At 46.8% G+C, this 21078-nt stretch overlaps 2 protein-coding genes across 5 annotated transcripts in view; both read right to left on the reverse strand.

The window, feature by feature from the left end:
• tjp1b (tight junction protein 1b) overlaps positions 1–21078 on the reverse strand; it is a 77662-nt gene that overhangs the window by 50798 nt on the left and 5786 nt on the right. The window lies entirely within an intron of this gene.
• Positions 15930–17814, reverse strand: LOC310792832 (uncharacterized protein). Its single transcript, XM_083654593.1, has 3 exons — positions 16996–17814; positions 16248–16416; positions 15930–16095 (listed from the first exon to the last, which is right to left on the reverse strand). The coding sequence occupies exons 1-3, from the start codon at positions 17588–17590 to the stop codon at positions 15933–15935; spliced, it is 927 nt and encodes a 308-aa protein (XP_083510719.1). The 5' UTR covers positions 17591–17814; the 3' UTR covers positions 15930–15932.

Here is a 21078-nt window from a genome sequence, read left to right on the forward strand (position 1 = left end):
AGGACTTTCGCAAACACAGTTTGACTACAAGCCTATTTTACGTTTGCCTCTCAAATACAAGTTATTTGACATTCAAGCTACAGGTACGAGCTCCACCTAAGCTTAAGAAGTGCACTGACTAGCAGGTAAGATGTCACAGCACAACGGCCAGGGTGCTGCTGCAGAGCACTCGGCCTCGCCCGACCAGCTGTTACATGAAGCGCTCATGAACGCGGTTCCTCCTGAGAGAGGACAGATCGAACATCTGCGGAAGCTCACAGAAGAAGAATGTGAGAAAATGTTGGAAGGAAAAGCAGCCGCCATGAAAAGTGCAGATACGGTAAACTGCACCATGCTGTCAGAGCTGCTTTATCTCGTTCTCCACAGAGAAACCTTTCACAGAAAAACCAACACACAGCTGCATAACCGAGCAACTGAGTTGGACAGGCAAAATGCGTGCCTGGAGGTCTCAAACGAAGACCAAGAGAGGCAGGTAAGTCTGCCTCCACAAGCGTCCTCATCGCACGGCGTCCAGACGCCGGCTGCACCGCGTAACGGGTTCGGTAGTGGAGCCGAACCCTCGCCATACGACATCGACACGCCCGTCGTACTCGGGTCCCAGCCCAGTGAGGCCAGGGGACCCAATATGCTTTATCTTGTCCTCCACAGAGAAACTTTTCACAGGAAAACCAACGCACAGCTGCAGGAACGAGCAGCTGAGTTGGACCAGCGAGCAACGGAGTTGGAAAAACAAAAGGCGGACCTAGAGAGCGAGGAGGAGAAAAGAAAAACAGGTAGGTATGGAGCCAACCAGCTTGCGTGTTCGTTCCCTCACCGACAGGTCCATAACCAGAGGCCACAGGTAAGCCCGCCTCCACAGGTATCCTCATCCCACGTTGCCCAGACGCCTGCTGCACCAGCGCTATCGCGCGACGGGTCCGGTGGTGAGGTCGAACCCTCACTATATACCATAGACACGCCCGCCATGCCCGAGTCCCAGCCCAGGGGGGTCAGGGGACCCCACCCCCCATACGAGTCCACGCTCGTAAGGCCGTCGCATAGGCATGAACAAGGGGGGTCGCTAACCCGTGAGAGTGGCCACAAAAAGGCCGCCTGGGGACAACCACACTTCGAGGACAGTAGGACCGAAGTCCCCCCCCCACCAGAGGAGGGGGGGAATAGATACAGGCGCGACCATTCCCCGCACCCATGCCCGGACGACTGGCCCCCGCCCACAGGGCGGCGGGCAGACGACCGCTGGGGCAACGAACGCCACACCGACTGCCTGGACGACTGCACCCCGCCCACAGGGCGGCGGGCAGACGACCGCTGGGGCAACGAACGCCGCACCGACCGCCCGGACGACTGCCTCCCGCCCACGGGGCGGCGGGCAGACGACCGCTGGGGCGACGAACGCCACGCCGACTCCCACCCACGGGAGAAGCGACGTCGGCATGGCCAGGAGAGTAAGAGGAGCGAAGGCTACTACCAAGAGACGCCCCTCCTCTTCTCGGGTCACATGGGGCCTGGCCTATGGGCGGACGACCACAACGACTCATCGTCGTCCGACTCCGAGCCAGCGTTCACCGCGCGGGAAAGAGATGTCCGTGACCGGCGAATCGAGTCCTTCGCCAGGGACATAGAACGTTTTGACCCGGCGCACCGTGCCGCCAACATCGATCGGTACCTACGAGACGTCAATCGCTACCTCACCAACTTGGAGCGACCTACCACGCGTGAGAGACTCTGGCTGGTCTGGAAGACCACCACGAGCACCGTCCGCGATTTCATAGACGTACTTCCCAGTCGGACTCAAAAGAGCTACCGACTCGTCTGCCGGGCCCTCCGACAGGAGTACCGCCCATACTCTGACCCGATCATCGCGCGAAGGGCCGCCGAGGCCATCAAACAGAAAGTAGACGAAGATCCCCGAGAGTACTTCAGGCGCTTGTCAGCAGCCTACTTCCAGGGTAGAGGCCCCCCCATCGGGGGGGGGGAGGGAGATAGGGATTTCCTCCTCACGTACATGTCAAACCTGCACGAGAGCATACGCTCCGGTGTAGAAACTCATTGTAGGCTCCTCCAGTCCACACTGAGCTATACGCGACAGTACGCACAGTTGGCATGGGAAGCACGACCCAAGCCAACCAGGAAACACCTAGAGAGCCCCCAAGCCTACTCAGGGGAAGACTACTCTGATGAAGAGGAAGCCCAGCGTAGAGCAGTTTACAGCGTAGAGAAGCCAGTGCCTGACCGTCTCACCCTAGAGGGCGACGAGGTGCCCCAGGTCCGGAAGCCAACCGCTCCTCGACGCCCTGCACCCTCACACTTAAAAGACAGACAGCCCAGCCGTCGAGGTAGGGGTAGGAAGCAGGGAAAGGGGGGGAGACCCAACCAGGGACGGCCCTGGCAGAACCAGGAGTGGGAACGACGTCAGCCAGGGAACTCCTACCACCCCAGTCAAGGACGGTCCTGGTACAACCAGGACTGGGTACAGAACCAGTCAGGGAACTCTTACTACCCCAGTCAGGGATGCCCCTGGCAGAACCAGGACCAGTCAGGTAAGAAATCACACAAACCCAACCAGCAGAAGAACCAGTCAGGGAGCGACACCGACGGTAGGGACAGGCGAACAACCGCGGAAGACCAGTCGACCCGACTGCTGAACGCTTTAGCTGACACGGTAAAAATGCTCTTTGAAAAAGACAAACCAGCTGGCTCCCCGCCGGAGCCAGACAAAACCCCGGTCGCATGACTTGGGGGGGAACCTCCGCCACCTGCCAAAGTTCGCTTTGTCAACAGGCGGAGGGGACCCCGAAGAACCAGACCCCTTCCTAAGTCTCCTTCTCAGGCTTCACCAAACCGTCCTACTCTAACTTTCATGGGCAACCTTGTCCGCAAGGGCAACGCCCATCGCATCTACACCCCAGTGGTGGTAGGGGGGTGCACTCGCACCCTCGCCTTAGTGGACACAGGAGCCTCCATCAGCTTGATGAGTGCCAACACCTTCGAGAAGGTCTGCATAGCCATGCACGCCACCAATAGGCCACTTCGGATCGAGCCTTGTGATGTTAGCATCACCAGCTACACACAAGACCAAACCCCCATTGCTGAGCGTGCTCTGCTGGACATCACCTTCCAGGGGATGACTATACGCCACCCCATTCACATCAGCCCTCTCGATACCGAACCGCTTCTCATTGGCCAGGATCTCCTGGACCGGCTAGTCCCAATCATCGACTGCTCCAGCAATCGCATTTGGGCTCAGGTTCAGACGCCAAAGCCATGGGCGTCACCTGGCCGCCAGCCTAGCACAGACAGACAAGTCGCTGTCATCAAGGAAGCTGGCACATCGCTGCCGGCACGCTACGTTTCCACCGCTAGCCCCGAGCTGTACCGCCGCCTGTGCAAACAGGAGCGACTGCTCCCCGCATTCTCCGCAAACGAAACCCGCGCGTCAGTTCCCGCTCGAACCGCGAAGGTTCCCGTACGCCTGGCCATCAGCCTGGGACAGAAACTGCCCGGCAGGCAGGCATTCTCCCAGCCGTTGCCCCGGCACAGAGAACAAAACATGACGATGCGCGGCACTCCTTTCTTTAAGTTGGACAATCGTTCAACCAACACTCTGGTGCAGAACCCGACGCATGCACCTGACCCAGCGCTGATGCGGCAGCCACTGGGAGTGTCAGTTAACAGCTTGTACACACCTCCAAAGGGGGGAAGGCAAGCCCCACCACAGAGGTAGTGAACGAGACTTAGTAGGGTAGCCAGGATAGGTGCATGTCCACTCACTCCGCCAGTATGCACTAACCACTAACCTAGGCTACATAGAGCCCTACTGCCAGTAACTCAGACTCAACCTCCATGCCTTACAGACTCTAACCAGCATAGTACGAGAGGACAAGACCTATGTGCACGCGACCAGAGACTTGACACAAGACCTTACAGGGAGATATCCTCCTCAGTCACCAGTCTGAGTGGGGGTAACATACCCCCACTACCTAGTCTCCCTATCTCTGGTTGAACAAATCTTAAAATCCGCCACGACCACCGTGGCCTAGCCCTCTCAGGTACGCTTGGCATACAGTCTTGGCAGTGCAATCCCAATTTTCATAGATCCACCGCATCTAGAAATAGGATTCCTTGTCAACCTACCAATCATTGAACCGCAGAACATGTAGGCTAAAACACTGTCACACAACCGCTATGACATGGTCACTAAACTGAACCTATGAATCAGACGGTCTTCTACACGGTCCCCCGAGGGACCAAACTAGTCTAGTTCAGCCCCAAGGCAACTGGACCCCCATTCACCAAACATGTAACCAGGTCATTACACTACCTCACACTCCTTCTCTCCCTTCCCCTTATGCAAATCGTGTAAAAACGAAGAGCTAAGTGACCAAGACAGAGAACCGGGCCCAGGCCCTGCCTAAGAAACTTGAAGTATGACAATCTGAATGTATTGCTTCGTGTGATGTAGACTAGTATGACAATCGGAATGTATTGTTTGTGTGATATAGTATAGGATGACCATCTGAATGTATTGTTTGTGTGATATAGAATGATAGAATAGCTTGAGAAAGTCCTGCCCGGACACAGGTGATCTGCCCGGACTTGAGCCCACATAGGACCACATAGCGTAGGACCTAACGAACTTGCTCCTTTCAGCCTCACGGACTAGGCAACCAATGGGTCGCCACCCGCAGGCCGCATGGCCCTGGAGATGCTTTAAAGACTGTGCCAGAACACACCCTTTCAACCATCGGGGGGATGTTGGGCCAGACATATTGAAGGAACAGACATATTGAAGGAACATTGATATTGAATGAATAGTGATATTGAATGAACACTGATATTGAATGAATATTGATATTGAATGAACAACATGTTGAACGAACACTGACATTGAATGAAAGACATGTTGTTTGAATACTAGCTGGTCTGTGTGGAGACAGTGGGAGCACACAACCCCCACATACCTGGCCATTTGGCCAATTTGAATACCACACCCGTGATAAAAACCACAGGGAAGCGAGCCATTCCTTTGTTATCGAAGACTGACAAAGGGAGAGCCAACTCTGCTGTCTGTAAGTGAGATAAGGTGAACCAATCGGTGTGCCTAAACCACAGCAAAGACACGCCCTGCACCCCAAAACATATACAGGTTTGAAGCCTGAAAACTTCAGTTCTAAGTAGCTGCACGCTGCAACAGGATCATCTGTACCACAGGGAGAGAGGGACAAGGCCCCACTCCTCTGGACCCAAGAATAGCATAGCCACCACCAGGCTAGTGCTACCTGCCCAGAGCTAAGCTAGCTCTGAGATCCTCTCCTCTCCTCTTCCGAAGCCGGCATCGCCGCCTCCCAGCAGACCAAAGGCGCCTCAGCTTGGCCCGCAGAGACCGACCGTCTGTTCCTCCCTCACCCCTCCTCTTCGTCTGGACAGCGGACGCGCATCCAGACCACCGTCTCCTCCCGCTGGGAAAGAGACCCCTGCAAACCGAACTCAAACTCGTGCACAGAGTAAGGGACTGGCTCTAATTTTTCCCTTTATTAGTTCGGGCAGAAGTTAGGATTGATTAGCATAAGAAGAACTGTTGTTAATATTGATTTAGTATTGTGAATTGATTTAATACTGTGAACGGAATGGTATGACTTGGAGCTATTTGTGACTGTATAAATGTGCATGAAACTGTGAATCTCTGAATGCTATTTAAGACCACCTCCGATCCTGCGTGAGCAGATCTAGGCATTAAGACAAACGGCACAATTCGTCACTAGTTAAATGCCAGCGCACAGCTGTAGTGGTGAATTGTGTCTGTTTCCCCTGCACTACTTTCTCATCCACGTGCACGCTCACATGCACGTGCTCACACACACACACACACACACACACACACACCCTCACAGGGTCTTGTGGAGGCAGCCATGTTGTGATGCAACCAGTCTGCCCCCTCTAAGACCTGACCTGAGTCCCCACACACACACACACACGCGCACACACACACACACGCACTTCCATACCTACAGGTCAATGATTTGGAATGTGACTTAGTTATAGAAGAAATTCGTTGATTGTAATGCCCATATTCCTTTTTTATTTTACATAGAATAAATAGTGTCAGCTTTAATTGAATCCAACTGTTTCAGAGTGATTTTGTGGTATTGTGGTGAACCTCTGTTTAAGGATTTAGGACTTCACACTTCAGAGAGACTAACTGTGATTAAAGTTGGGTCCTGCGATCAAGCAGGTGGTGCCCCTAGGTTAATCCTTATCAAGGATTACATATTTGATATTTTAATAATTTTATGAAATATTAATAATTTTCGGATTATTAATATTTTATTTTACCCAACCAAATTTAATCCAAATAACGAGCACAACAATGGGGACTCCTCTCTACAGCATGGGACTCCTCTCTACATCATGGGACTCCTCTCTACATCATGGGACTCCTCTCTACATCATGGGACTCCTCTCTACAGCATGGGACTCCTCTCTACATCATGGGACTCCTCTCTACATCATGGGGACTCCTCTCTACATCATGGGGACTCCTCTCTACAGCATGGGACTCCTCTCTACATCATGGGACTCCTCTCTACATCATGGGACTCCTCTCTACATCATGGGACTCCTCTCTACAGCATGGGACTCCTCTCTACAGCATGGGACTCCTCTCTACAGCATGGGACTCCTCTCTACAGCATGGGACTCCTCTCTACATCATGGGACTCCTCTCTACATCATGGGACTCCTCTCTACAGCATGGGACTCCTCTCTACAGCATGGGACTCCTCTCTACATCATGGGACTCCTCTCTACAGCATGGGACTCCTCTCTACAGCATGGGACTCCTCTCTACAGCATGGGACTCCTCTCTACAGCATGGGACTCCTCTCTACAGCATGGGACTCCTCTCTACATCATGGGACTCCTCTCTACAGCATGGGACTCCTCTCTACAGCATGGGACTCCTCTCTACTAGCGAACATCCACCCGCAGTGTAAACTGCTGTATCGGACTTAACCCTTAAGGTGCCGTGGTGGTGGTGGAGCCAGAGCCATGTGGGACATTACGATCAGGTGTGCTGCATTGCACGCATAAATTAGGATCCCCAACACAATGACATGATGGCATAGCAGAAGGTTTCTGACCACAGACCTGCGTGTTAAATACAAAGAAGACATGAAGAGCTAAGAAAGCTAGAAAAGCATCTCAAATCTAAAGCGTATTTCAAACAATCTCCTGAAAACCTGAGGGATAGTGTCTAAAATATCTTTGCTGAAAGGGAGAAGAACACAGATGCTGCATCGGGTCTTAAAGGGATATTACACACAAATGCTGCATCAGGTCTTAATGGGTCTATTGTGTATTTGTTTTTATATTGGAGCTTATGAGGTGAAAAATGATCAACACAAACATAACTCAGTCAGTGAACCGCATCACTCACAAACATTTCCCCCCAAAAATTAACAGGTTGCAAAAACAAGGCAGATGAAATGAAGGGCAGAATCAACAGGCCTGAGGTGGAGGTAGACAGAATCAACAGGCCTGAGGTGGAGGTAGACAGAGAGGAAAATAAGGAGGCATGCCTGACTTGTATAATATGTAATATACGATTTGGGGCACTAGTCACCAAGAAACTACAGCATTGCTCTTTTATATTACACAGATTCATTATTCAAATATGTCAATTCATCCTTAGGCTATCTGCATAGGCATGTGGTAGCTCAGTTTAACCAGTATGAGAACAAACCATTATCACATACAATGACTCAACCCCACGCCCTGAAGCATTCCTATTGCCTGGCTGGATACACTGTGCTGTTCTATTGCCTGGCTGGATACACTGTGCTGTTCTATTGCCTGGCTGGATACACTGTGCTGTTCTATTACCTGGCTGGATGCACTGTGCTGTTATATTACATGGCTGGATACACTGTGCTGTTCTATTACATGGATGGATACACTGTGCTGTTCTATTACCTGGCTGGATACACTGTGCTGTTCTATTACATGGCTGGATGCACTGTGCTGTTCTATTACCTGGCTGGATACACTGTGCTGTTCTATTACCTGGCTGGATACACTGTGTTGTTCTATTGCCTGGCTGGATACACTGTGCTGTTCTATTACCTGGCTGGATGCACTGTGCTGTTCTGTTACCTGGCTGGATACACTGTGCTGTTCTATTACATGGGTGGATACACTGTGCTGTTCTATTACCTGGCTGGATACACTGTGCTGTTCTATTACCGGGCTGGATGCACTGTGTTGTTCTATTACCTGGCTGGATACACTGTGCTGTTCTGTTACCTGGCTGGATACACTGTGCTGTTCTATTACATGGGTGGATACACTGTGCTGTTCTATTACCTGGCTGGATACACTGTGCTGTTCTATTACCGGCTGGATGCACTGTGTTGTTCTATTACCTGGCTGGATACACTGTGCTGTTCTGTTACCTGGCTGGATACACTGTGCTGTTCTATTACCGAGCTGGATACACTGTGCTGTTCTGTTACCTGGCTGGATACACTGTGCTGTTCTATTACCGGGCTGGATGCACTGTGCTGTTCTATTACCTGGCTGGATACACTGTGCTGTTCTATTACATGGGTGGATACACTGTGCTGTTCTATTACCTGGCTGGATACACTGTGCTGTTCTATTACCTGGCTGGATGCACTGTGCTGTTCTATTACCTGGCTGGATACACTGTGTTGTTCTATTGCCTGGCTGGATACACTGTGCTGTTCTATTACCTGGCTGGATACACTGTGTTGTTCTATTACCTGGCTGGATACACTGTGCTGTTCTATTACCTGGCTGGATACACTGTGTTGTTCTATTGCCTGGCTGGATACACTGTGCTGTTATATTACCTGGCTGGATGCACTGTGCTGTTCTATTACCTGGCTGGATACACTGTGTTGTTCTATTGCCTGGCTGGATACACTGTGCTGTTCTATTACCTGGCTGGATACACTGTGCTGTTCTATTACCTGGCTGGATACACTGTGCTGTTCTATTACCTGGCTGGATACACTGTGCTGTTCTATTACCTGGCTGGATGCACTGTGCTGTTCTATTGCCTGGCTGGATATACTGTGTTGTTCTATTACCTGGCTGGATATACTGTGTTGTTCTATTACCTGGCTGGATATACTGTGCTGTTCTATTACCTGGCTGGATACACTGTGCTGTTCTGTTGAAAATTAGTTTAATTTCATGTTTTATTGTACATTATATGATGATTTGAGGATTTCCTTATTTGACGAAATGCAAAAGCAAAGACCTGAGCTCTTCTGGGCAGATGATGACCAGAAGTTGGAGTGGTTGTTTAAGACTGAGGTATTTAAGATTGCTAACTTTATTTCTAGGGCCTGGAATAGAAGGCAAGCACAGCTCTTTAACACTTTGAGTGCCACGGCCCTTGGGCAAAAGGTTGCTTGCTGTGCCACATAGGCCGCAATGCATTTTAAAACAGTCATATAATTTCTTTAATAATTACTATGTAAACACTGAACACGCACAAATAACGATGAGACTCTCTTCTATCACCTGCAAAAAAAAGTTTATTGATCCCATTTTCCGTTCTTTAGTTATGAGCCGGAGAAGATAGCTTGATTGAACCAAAAACAGCCCTTTTTTTCTACGAGCTGAGATAATGAGCCTTTTGTGAAATTAAACATTTCAAGCACATCACTGACTCTGAAGCTAATTTTCTGATGTCTGGGTCTGTCTGGGTGAAGTGTATGCTGCTCTGCGTGCCCCCCCCCCCCTCCCTCCCCCTCCCTCCCTCAACTGCACACGCCTCCTCCTGGGTGTGTCTGTTGGCTCTCTGCTGAGTTTGCTGTGCACACACAGTGAGGGTGCGCGACATCCAGCTTTTTGGTTCCGCGTGTGTTTGTCACGGGCTCCCATGCTTCGAGTTGAGAATAATAAGGCTGATTATGCGAATGTGCTGTCGCAGCGGACACGGAGGTGCTCAGTTGTGACAGCGGATGCAGCTGCTGCGGGCACAGCTGGCGTTTGGCTTCATGCATGTCGATGCATACGGACGGATGCGATGCGATTTCCTTTTTCCCCAGCGATTTCTTCTGTGTGTTTGGCTCCACTTTCTCTTATCAGGAGAGTGCTGTCGCCACCTAATGGGTTTGTAAAATAGGTTATAGACCTCCAATAGCTACAATATTGTAAGAGGCGATGTAAGAAGCTTAGATCGACACCCCCCCCGTCAAAAAAACAATTTGGAGTTACTGACGCCATTTGGCGTCGCTGGCAGCCTACGGTAAATTTCTAATGACGCCATATGGCGTCGCTGGCACTCAATGTGTTAAGTAGGTCCAGGTGGTGGTTTTCATGCTGTACAACTTTACTGTATGTATTTTGGGTGTTTCTGTTGGTTTTATGTTTGATCATTGTTTGTTAAAATGATGAAAAAAACAGTAAAAGTGTCCTGTAAGCCCATGTGGGCTGGGCTTCATTCGAAGCATGACACTTAAATAAAGAAAATCAATCAAACAATCAAAAATCTATTACCTGGCTGGATACACTGTGCTGTTCTTGTTAATGAAGAGTTTGGGGGTGTCCTGGTGGCTCAATGGTCTAATGCGGACAACATGCTACAACGGCAAAGCCCTCGCCGAATGCGCCGCAGGCTGTGCCGCTGGCGAGTGCCGCGGGCTGTGCCGCAGCTGGTGAGCCTCCCGGCATGCAGCTCCCGAAAATGTGACTCAACACAGCTGACGTGAACCAAAATGTGACTCAACACAGCTGATGTGAACCACAACAGAAGTATAATATAATGTAGATGGGGAGATAAGAGAAGAGAGTGAAAGATATGCATGCACTCACTGCACTACACTCTCTCCTTGGGTTCACTTCTAGCCATTGAATCACCCTATAGGCCGTGTTGGGACCCATGAAAAAGTGCTTAGAAAATGAGTTTCGTTCCCATGTCATGGGCACTACTCATTCAATGCATTTTTTCATAGACAATACCCTTCTGGACTTTGGGTTAAAAGTTCTACTCATAATATCCTGCAGTATTTTGTCACAAGCCAGAAATGTATAAACAGTTTATAACCAAAAAACGAAAATCTTGTGCTGCTGTTTTTGCTTGTAAAATGTGTTTTTGGCAACACAAAATCTTTCTCAAATGTCATAAATGCTAAAATGCATATACTTAACATCTGAAACAAGTATTGGTGCCTTTAGTTTACTCATATGTGAATTTAGATCATGAAATGTAGCATATTTGTTAAAGAATATGCTTCAACTTAAGTGTTTGCCACACAGTACAATGAAACCTCCACAGTAAATTGTGCCAAAAGCTTATGTTTCATACATAAAAAATGTCTCAACCTACTGTGTAATGAAAGGTAGAAAAGAAAATCAGGGCACCTTGGACCAAAATGGCAGAAAATCTATCAAAATGTTACCACGCCCCTAAATTGGAATAATGCAAAAAATGGACAAGACTAAAAATTAAAGTACTAGAGGTCAGAATTATTACAACATATGGTATGAAACATTTATTCAAGTACCACAAAGTGTCACAGCATCTGTCATTTGTACACCCCCCCCCCCCCCCCGCCAAGGAAATATATGAAAATACAAAATAGCATACAAATGCATCACAATAAAACCTTCTGTTGGCTGTGTAAGTAGTCTGTGCTGTTTGCATTTATGCATTGCATTTAACTGGATGTAGGCAGTGTGGCAATTCTTTAACAATTTAATAATTCTTGAACAAAACAAGTAGTAGGCCTACATAGTAACATGTTGGGTTACTCATCCCTATCACTTTCATCAGAGTCATCATCCCATGTACCTCTTTCTTCTGTTTCCTTTGACACATTTTCACAGTCCTGGCAGTGACATAAATCAGTGCAAGACAGTTTTGCAGACATGCATGAACATCTTCCAGTTTCACATTTGCTTTTTTTACAATTACAGTGGACTACCTGCAACACACTATCAGGGGCAGGATTTCTAGTCATCCATGTTACTGTTAACTCCCCATCCTCCATGCCCCATCCATTGCCAATGGGTGAAGGAGCACACATCCTACTAGTCAGAGAACGTCTCATCACTGCTGCTTGGTAGTTTGCCCTTTTGCAATGTTGGTGGAGAGCATCACTTGTTGGGGGAATGGACAGTTCTGGCAAAGCTGATGATGCCGTACAAAATGATTTGTACCTTGCATCGTTCACGTTTTTGGCAGATGATTGGCCATACAGGTGGCACACATATTTGCTCAGTGTGTTGAAAGTTGACTGGTCAAGGTTAAAACTGCTGCCAAGATTTGTGAACCCAGTCAGGTATTCTTCTTTCTGGCAAGCAAGAGAAAATGTCTTCCCTTTGCCCTTGCCATGAAAGGCACTGGTCGAGTCACAACCTGTGAAGGTATGGATGCCAATGAGTGCAGAACAAACACTGGTGCCAAGAGCTGCTGACACCTTAGCCACATCAATGATCCTCGTTCTGTTGCCTACTCCTGTGAAGAAATACAAGCTACACTGTAAATCTTTCTGCAGACTTACAGCAATCACTGCCACGTCAGTATCGGGGCTTTTGATGACTACAGTTTGGTGTTCTTGTGCAGCATGCTGTGCATGTACAAATACCCTAGTGTCATATTCCTCATGGTCACATGTCAGTTCTTGAACAGCAGTGACAGTTTGTGAACCCTCTTTTACGGAAACACAGTGACACAGTTCTCCATGTGCTATGTACAAGCTGAGGTCCCTGCCCAAAATGGTGAGGTCAGCATCTCGCCATGCAACATAGAGGAATTCTGCCAGTTCTGCTTTGTTTGTTCCATCTGATAGAAACTTTTTCCATTGCGTTGGTGCCTTTTGATCCCGTCCATAGATTTGCACCCGTTGTGTACCGACCCCAGCCCTACGTGACCGCTCTAGGTTCTTAATGCTAATTTTTGGATACTGGTCAATGACAAAGTCTATCCGTGTACACTTGTGCTGCAGAGCTAATTTGAGCACATACTGTAGTACGTTTTCAGCCAATTCTCCAAAGGTAGCCGGTTTGGAACGAATGGCTTGAATGACTGCCATGCCATCGAAGAGAATAGCTCCATCTGACGGAACTTGTTGAACTAAGCAGTCTTTGTCTTTGTTCTCCAATATATTCATCAGAGCTGATTTGTTTGTTTTAGCTAGTGACCCGTCAGTACTGGCTAAAGGATATGAAACCGTTCCCAAGGAGTAGGACAGAACTTCCCTCAGGTCTATCTTTCTAGTTTGACCAACAATGAGTAGTCTGGAGAACAGTTTCTTGTCAGCACGCAGAATCACATCTTTGCCTGCTGCAGATTTCTTCTTTGTCTTTGCCTGGTCACTGAAGGTCTTCAGTTTTTGTGCCTTGATGGGGGCGAAAATGTCGACTGATTTTGACAACAGTCTTTGGTCCAAAAAGACTTTGACAGCTTCTTCACCTCTTTCTTGTGCTGCAAGCAAATCATTCTTGACATCTTCAGCTGCTACTGTCCCTGAGCTAAGACAAACAATGCCATCTTGGTGTATGTCAAATGGGTTCAGCATAGAATCTATGGTGGAACTTATTCTGGTCACAGCATTTTCATCGGCATGAATCCGTGTTTGGTCCAGATCTTTTCGTCTCCGTGTTTCAGGAGATTTACCAGCCATTGACTCACATTGTCTAGCTATGGCAGCTCTTTCATGTTGTGACAATATCCAGCGAGACACTGCAGCCCGATTCAGTGTTATCCCTGTCCAGCCACCCTTTGTCTTGGAATCTCTATTGCATGTTTGCTCAATAGCCTGGTCACAAGCAATGGAGGCAAATCCATGGGCACTTTGACGTTGGACAGTCCACTGGCCTTTTACACTGAGGTCTTTGTGACAAGAAGGATGTGTGAGAGGCAAATTGACCATTTCCAGCCAGTATGAAGGCAAATACCTAGCATAGTTTACACGGTCGTAAGCAAAAAACCATGCCATCATCAGGCGCACTGTTGACAGGTGAAGCTGCCAGTCTGATTCACGTGTTGCTCTCACAAACAGCAGTAGTATTTGTACCATGTCAATGTATGAACTCCAGAAGGCAAACGTTGGGTTTTCTGCACTTCTCGTTTCCACAAAGACGGCATACTTTGAACACATTTTGTCAAAGTTCTCATTTGCACACAAAACATCCATTGTTCTGTCTGGGAAAGCGTCTTTGATCTCAGTGATGACAGCCATGCACTCATCTCTCTCCTCTGGTGTTAATGAGTCTAGGAATGTGCTGAATCTGGCACGTTGCAGACTCTCATACATAAGTTTGTGTGCCCTCATGCTGCGGTTGTAATGATGACCACTGATCACACCATTGATGGATCCTTGGGCAACGACTTCAGACTCGATGAGTATGTCTTGCAGTCCTGCATCACCAAATCTTTTTCCTAAAATGCCTAGGAAGGACATGCATGTATGAAACTCACCTAGTCTAACCACAAGACGCTTTGTCAACTCATCATCTTTCCAGCGGATTTGCTGAGCTTTGGCATATATAGCTTGGTCAAAAACTAACACTACATGGTCCAGTTCTAGCTGATCAGCAAGTTCAACACTTCGCTTCAGAATAGTGTTAACTGTTGACATCTCTGTCGGTGAAGCCTCAATGACTGGAAGATAATACAGTGCTGACTTAGGTAGAGTGGCATCACTTTGTAGCATTGTGTGGAAACCTGTCCAGCCTGGTACTGTACATGCTTCAGCATCTGTGTTCTTCACTAAAACATATGCCAGTTCTGTTTTGGCAGCAGACACAGTGTTCAACCTGTACGTTTCCACCTGCAATGGAACACTTTCATCCTGAAGCAAGTTCTGTGGCCCTTGTCTTTTAGTCTGTGGATAGTGTTGTAGCGGGATGCTAGGAGGTGCTTTGAATGTGTAAACTGACTTCGGCAGTGGCTGTCTGTCTGGTCTAGACATTGTTTCAACAACAGAACTTTGTACCATAATGCCATTTGTATGGTGAGTAGTTCCACGACCTGACAGTGTCTCCTCCCCAAAATCGATGTTATCCCACACCAGTATGGTTGGTGCCTTCTTTGAGAACCCCTTAGGGATTTTGTCTCTGCCCTCTAGAAGTTGTAGTGACGCTAGGCTAGTGTCTAGACTGACAACTGTGTTCCATGAAGCACAGTGTCCTAATCTGTTCAGTAGTGACAGAACATTGGATGAACCTGTTAAATGGCGAACAGTTAGACCAAGACACAGTGACTTAGGCGTCTGCTTCCGACCTTTAGAAGCAAGATACACAATGTCTTGACAAACAGATAAAACTTTTAGGTTCACATCTTCAGGAATATCAACATAATGGTCTAGTGTTGGTTCCTCTGTTGCACCTATAATCCAGGAAATCACATTGAATAGTTCAACTGGCACAACAGATTTTGCGTCAGAAACATTCAAATCCTCTGCTGTGGGAGGCCAGGGGCATTTCATCCCGGGAGTTTCATTCACAAGTCTCTTCAATATCAGTCCTGCACTGTACAGTGTCCTTGTGTGCTCTGTAGTTTGTCCAGATGTGTGTTCATTGTCACTTTCAGCTTGGCTTACCTCGGTTGACTCAGTTGTTGTCGTGTCTGATGGATGCGGTAGCCTGTCTAACAGTGTATCTGCTGATAATGTTTCAACAAAAACCAGTTCGGAGATGTTGCGCGTTGCAGGGCTGTGAAACACCAGCTGGGGGAAATCACGGGCCAACCGCTTTTTCAGTTTATCCTGCCTGCAACATGAAAATATAGAAAAAGACGAGCACAAATGTATAAATAAAGGGATTTTTTTGACAATGACAAACAAATACATTTAAACATACTGTCAGCCTTTCTTGTGAGCGAATAAATCAATAAAATGGAAACTTTTCAGTATGAAAGAGGTTCTTTTTTATTTACTGAACTGTCAAGGACACAGTTACCTGTAGTCTGAAGCATCAATATCCTCATTCTTCTTAACGATGTCTATGAATTTCTTCCTTAGTTGGTTCATTTTCAGGATTTCTTGTTTATCGATAATCCTTTGACGGATGACTCGTTCGCAGAATATCTTGTAGCTGGCAGCAAAGGGTTGTTCATTTCTGAAAACACACACACGCAGACAAAAAAATACTTAACATGTGCAAAGAGGTCTGCTGTCAACATTGTATCTAAAGACAGACAAAATAGTATTTGTTGTAGGTCAAAGCCTTACTTTTGAAATGTGCAGTGTTAATGCAATGTAATAACTCACACTTCATCTGTGGTTGCAGTATGTGTTGCCGTAGACTTTGACAAGGACCTTGTGTATTCTCTGTAACAGGACCTGTGGTAACGCACTTCCAGAGACACACAGTCTTTGTCTTTGATATGCAAAAGAACGCTAGAGTCTTCCTTCTTCTCAGCAGCCTTCCGCAACTGGCCTGAAAACAAAAAAAAGTTATAATCAGCTTTACTGTCAAATCACACATTTTATAATAAAAAAAAGTGGGTGACATTTGTTTTTGTATCTTTTATCCATTGTATTGTTATTACAAGAAAAAAGAGGTGGGGGGGGCAAGGAGATCAAGGCAATAAAATAAAATGCTCCCTCTCTCTCTCTCTGTGTGTGTGTGTGTGTGTGTGTGTGTGTGTGTGTGTGTGTGTGTGTGTGTGTGTGTGTGTGTGTGTGTGTGTGTGTGTGTGTGTGTGTGTGTTGGTTTGGGGGCTGTAAATAACACAGTGAACAATGGGCCAGCTGGCACTTGTGACCTGCCCCCCCTTGGTGTTTCAGTCTCTGTTCTGTAGATACACATTTTTTTAATCAATGATAAGTAATATAATATAATATATAAATCAACTACATCACAAGACCACCGCCTTTTCTGCCTGTCTATCTGCACACTTCCTTGTTCCATGTTTTTCAGTCCCGTGTGTGTGTGTGTGTGTGTGTGTGTGTGTGTGTGTGTGTGTGTGTGTGTGTGTGTGTGTGAGATAGAGAGAGAGGGGGGGGGGTCGCTTACCTGCAGACACTGTCTCTGCTTGTGAAAGTTGATCCTTCTTCCGTTTTCCACCAACAGTAATATATTTGTCCACCTTTTTACAAATGATGCAGATGGCTGGAAGGACAGGGCCAGCAGAACGGACGGGCAAACCTGTCCGAGACCGAAGTTTCTTTCGGGGGGTTTCAGACGTGGCTCCGTCGGGGCCGATGCTGTCCGAGGCTGCGGCTGCATCTGGTTCTTCTTCTCCCCCCCCCTGCACCATCTGTGTGCAGCGTTTCTCAGCCAAACCCAAACGTCTTTTACAAATAAAGCGACGGTAACACGTCGCGTGAAATCCAGCGTCCTCGGGAACATGGTCAAAATCCACGTCCACGCAATGTTTAAAAGTTTCAGCGATAACTTTACTATCGCCGTCCAGACAAAGCCACTGTTTGACGACAGACCTGTAAGTGTCCCACCTTGTCTGGGTAAAATCCTGCACGTCCTCATTCTGTACTGACAAAAAGTGCATATAGCATCGTTTGGAGTCCTTTGATTCCCGGCTTTTACGCACTTTTTTCCGCTGTTTTGGTTTCTTTTTCCCCTCTTCGCTGCTTGAACTGGTGGTCGCCATGGCTCTAATGTTATTACGGCAAGGGAATAAAGCGGCTACGCGATTGGTCCACGTGACCAAAACCACACCACTCCCCTTGCACAGATTAGTACGCCTAGTAAGAAATAGTGCCGTCTTTGACCACTGATTAAAAAAATACTGCAGGATAACACGAGTAGAACTTTTTTATTTGTACTTTCTACCTATAGATCTCTTTTATGGAGAAAAAAGTGTGTAGTGCCCCTGCCGTGGGAACGGAAGTAAACGAAAATGCTAGTCACAATATGGCCTACTACATTTCTGACACGGTCAGAATTGGTCCTAGGCTATCTTTGGTCGCAAGACTGTGACAACGGCCATCTTTGAACCTCTCTCACTGGGCGACGCAAGACGCCACAACCAAAGATTACTCCACATTTCTTTCACATTGGTCATCTTTCATCTGGGACAGCCCAAAATCGCAGTGTGTGAAAGCCACCTGTTGACTAATCATTATGGCACTTCTAATTATTAGAAGCCACACCAACAGAGAGTAAGCTGACTGTTCCGACACTATGAAAGAAGTTCTGAATACCGCGGAGACCCGGGTTCAATTCCTGAAATACTACTATAACACAGAATTCAAACAAATATGCTGTTCATTCATACGAGATCCCCCCCCCCCCCCATTTCCACCCCAATTGTACTTGGCCAATTTCCCTCTGTTGCCCCAGTCACTGCTCCACCCTCTGCTGATCTGGGGAGAGCCATAGACTAGCACCATGCTTCCTCTCACACATGCGCAGTTGCCAGCCGCTTCTTTTCACCTGACAGCGGGGAGCTTCACAGGCAGGACGTAACACGCTATTCCCACCAGTTCCATTCTGCCCCGACCAGAGGAGGCGCTAGTGCAGCGACCAGGACACATACCCTCAATCCGGCTTCCCACCCGCAGACACAGCCAATCGTGCCTATATGGACACAGGGGCGCGAACCTGCAACCCTCATGTTGGTAGGCACTAGGCACTGGGCAGGGAATCTACCGCTACACTACCCGGACGCCCCGTGCATGGGCTTAATAACAAACCAAGGCGGGTTCATAACATCCCCGCTTTCCAGTCACGATAATTGGACTGGTCCCACATGGAATCCTCTCACTGCTGGCAAGGGGACGAGTTAAATTTACATCCCCTAATGGCAGCACCTAAGAGTGGTGACAGATTCCATACATACTTTCCTCTCTCCACTGCCTTCTCCTTACCGGCATCCAAAATGAATCATCCTCAGATGAACCCGAAAGAGGCATGTGAGAACACGGGGTGATAATCACTAGAAGTCATCTTGGATTCCAGTAGTTCAGCTACTTATAAAGTTCTCCTCTTCGACATTCATGACTACAGAATGCAGAGGTAAATAAATTCCGTGCCTATTTCTCTCCTTAGCTCCCATTTTTTTTTAATCTTTTCCTAGCAGGTTCTTCCTAGCACATGATCACTTTATGTCCTGACGATCCAAGCATTGAAGATTAAATCTACTTTCAAGTCACATAGTCAGTGTCAGCTAAATGCTTCAAATGTAAGGTGAAAAAGCAGTAAAGCAGTAATAACTCCCAACAGAAATTAATGGGAATTCTATAATAACTACAACAAGAAGCAATTATGTGTAATACAATTCTCAATAATCTGTGTTTTAAACAGTCAAGGTGAAAAGCATATTCCAGTCCAGCAGTAACTATATATCAATGACTTAAAAAAACCCACTAAGGTTGCGAATGCCATGATATATTTAAGAGCCTATAGACCATAATGTAATGATTGGGTTTCCAGTTCCGAAAGGAGGAAATAGACTGATTGATCAGTGGCTGAACATAGCATGTTTGTTTTTTCTTCCTCTTTTTTGACTCCATATGGTGAAAGTACTGCAGCAGACTTGATATATGATGAAAGTACTGCAGCATACTTGATATATGGGGAAAGTACTGCAGCATACTTGATATATGGGGAAAGTACTGCAGCATACTTGATATATGGTGAAAGTACTGCAGCAGACTTGATATATGGTGAAAGTACTGCAGCAGACTTGATATATGGTGAAAGTACTGCAGCATACTTGATATATGGTGAAAGTACTGCAGCAGACTTGATATATGGTGAAAGTACTGCAGCATACTTGATATATGGTGAAAGTACTGCAGCAGACTTGATATATGGTGAAAGTACTGCAGCAGACTTGATATATGGTGAAAGTACTGCAGCATACTTGATATATGGTGAAAGTACTGCAGCAGACTTGATATATGGTGAAAGTACTGCAGCATACTTGATATATGGTGAAAGTACTGCAGCAGACTTGATATATGGTGAAAGTACTGCAGCAGACTTGATATATGGGGAAAGTACTGCAGCAGACTTGATATATGGGGAAAGTACTGCAGCAGACTTGATATATGATGAAAGTACTGCAGCAGACTTGATATATGGTGAAAGTACTGCAGCATACTTGATATATGGGGAAAGTACTGCAGCATACTTGATATATGGTGAAAGTACTGCAGCAGACTTGATATATGGTGAAAGTACTGCAGCAGACTTGATATATGGTGAAAGTACTGCAGCAGACTTGATATATGGTGAAAGTACTGCAGCATACTTTATATATGGTGAAAGTACTGCAGCAGACTTGATATATGGTGAAAGTACTGCAGCAGACTTGATATATGGTGAAAGTACTGCAGCAGACTTGATATATGGTGAAAGTACTGCAGCAGACTTGATATATGGTGAAAGTACTGCAGCAGACTTGATATATGGTGAAAGTACTGCAGCATACTTGATATATGGTGAAAGTACTGCAGCAGACTTGATATATGGTGAAAGTACTGCAGCAGACTTGATATATGGTGAAAGTACTGAAAGTACTGCAGCAGACTTGATATATGGTGAAAGTACTGCAGCAGACTTGATATATGATGAAAGTACTGCAGCAGACTTGATATATGGTGAAAGTACTGCAGCATACTTGATATATGGTGAAAGTACTGCAGCATACTTTATATATGGTGAAAGTACTGCAGCAGACTTGATATATGGTTAAAGTACTGCAGCAGACTTGATATATGGTGAAAGTACTGCAGCAGACTTGATATATGGTGAAAGTACTGCAGCATACTTGATATATGGTGAAAGTACTGCAGCAGACTTGATATATGGTGAAAGTACTGAAAGTACTGCAGCAGACTTGATATATGGTTAAAGTACTGCAGCAGACTTGATATATGGTGAAAGTACTGCAGCAGACTTGATATATGGTGAAAGTACTGCAGCATACTTGATATATGGTGAAAGTACTGCAGCATACTTGATATATGGTGAAAGTACTGCAGCATACTTGATATATGGTGAAAGTACTGCAGCATACTTGATATATGGTGAAAGTACTGCAGCATACTTGATATATGGTGAAAGTACTGCAGCAGACTTGATATATGGTTAAAGTACTGCAGCAGACTTGATATATGGTTAAAGTACTGC

Source organism: Poromitra crassiceps (assembly GCF_964638095.1).
Source record: "Poromitra crassiceps genome assembly, chromosome: 18".
Taxonomy (NCBI): Eukaryota; Metazoa; Chordata; class Actinopteri; order Beryciformes; family Melamphaidae; genus Poromitra; species Poromitra crassiceps.

What these genes read in the sequence shown, in the direction of transcription:
- LOC310792832 (XM_083654593.1), bottom strand. Translation starts at nt 17,590, where the DNA reads ATGGCGACCACCAGTTCAAGCAGCGAAGAGGGGAAAAAGAAACCAAAA. An exon ending in AGCAGAGACAGTGTCTGCAG is followed by an intron (nt 16,417 to 16,995) that starts GTAAGCGACCCC and finishes TTTTGTTTTCAG; the next exon opens with GCCAGTTGCGGAAGGCTGCT. An exon ending in ACTGCAACCACAGATGAAGT is followed by an intron (nt 16,096 to 16,247) that starts GTGAGTTATTAC and finishes GTGTGTTTTCAG; the next exon opens with AAATGAACAACCCTTTGCTG.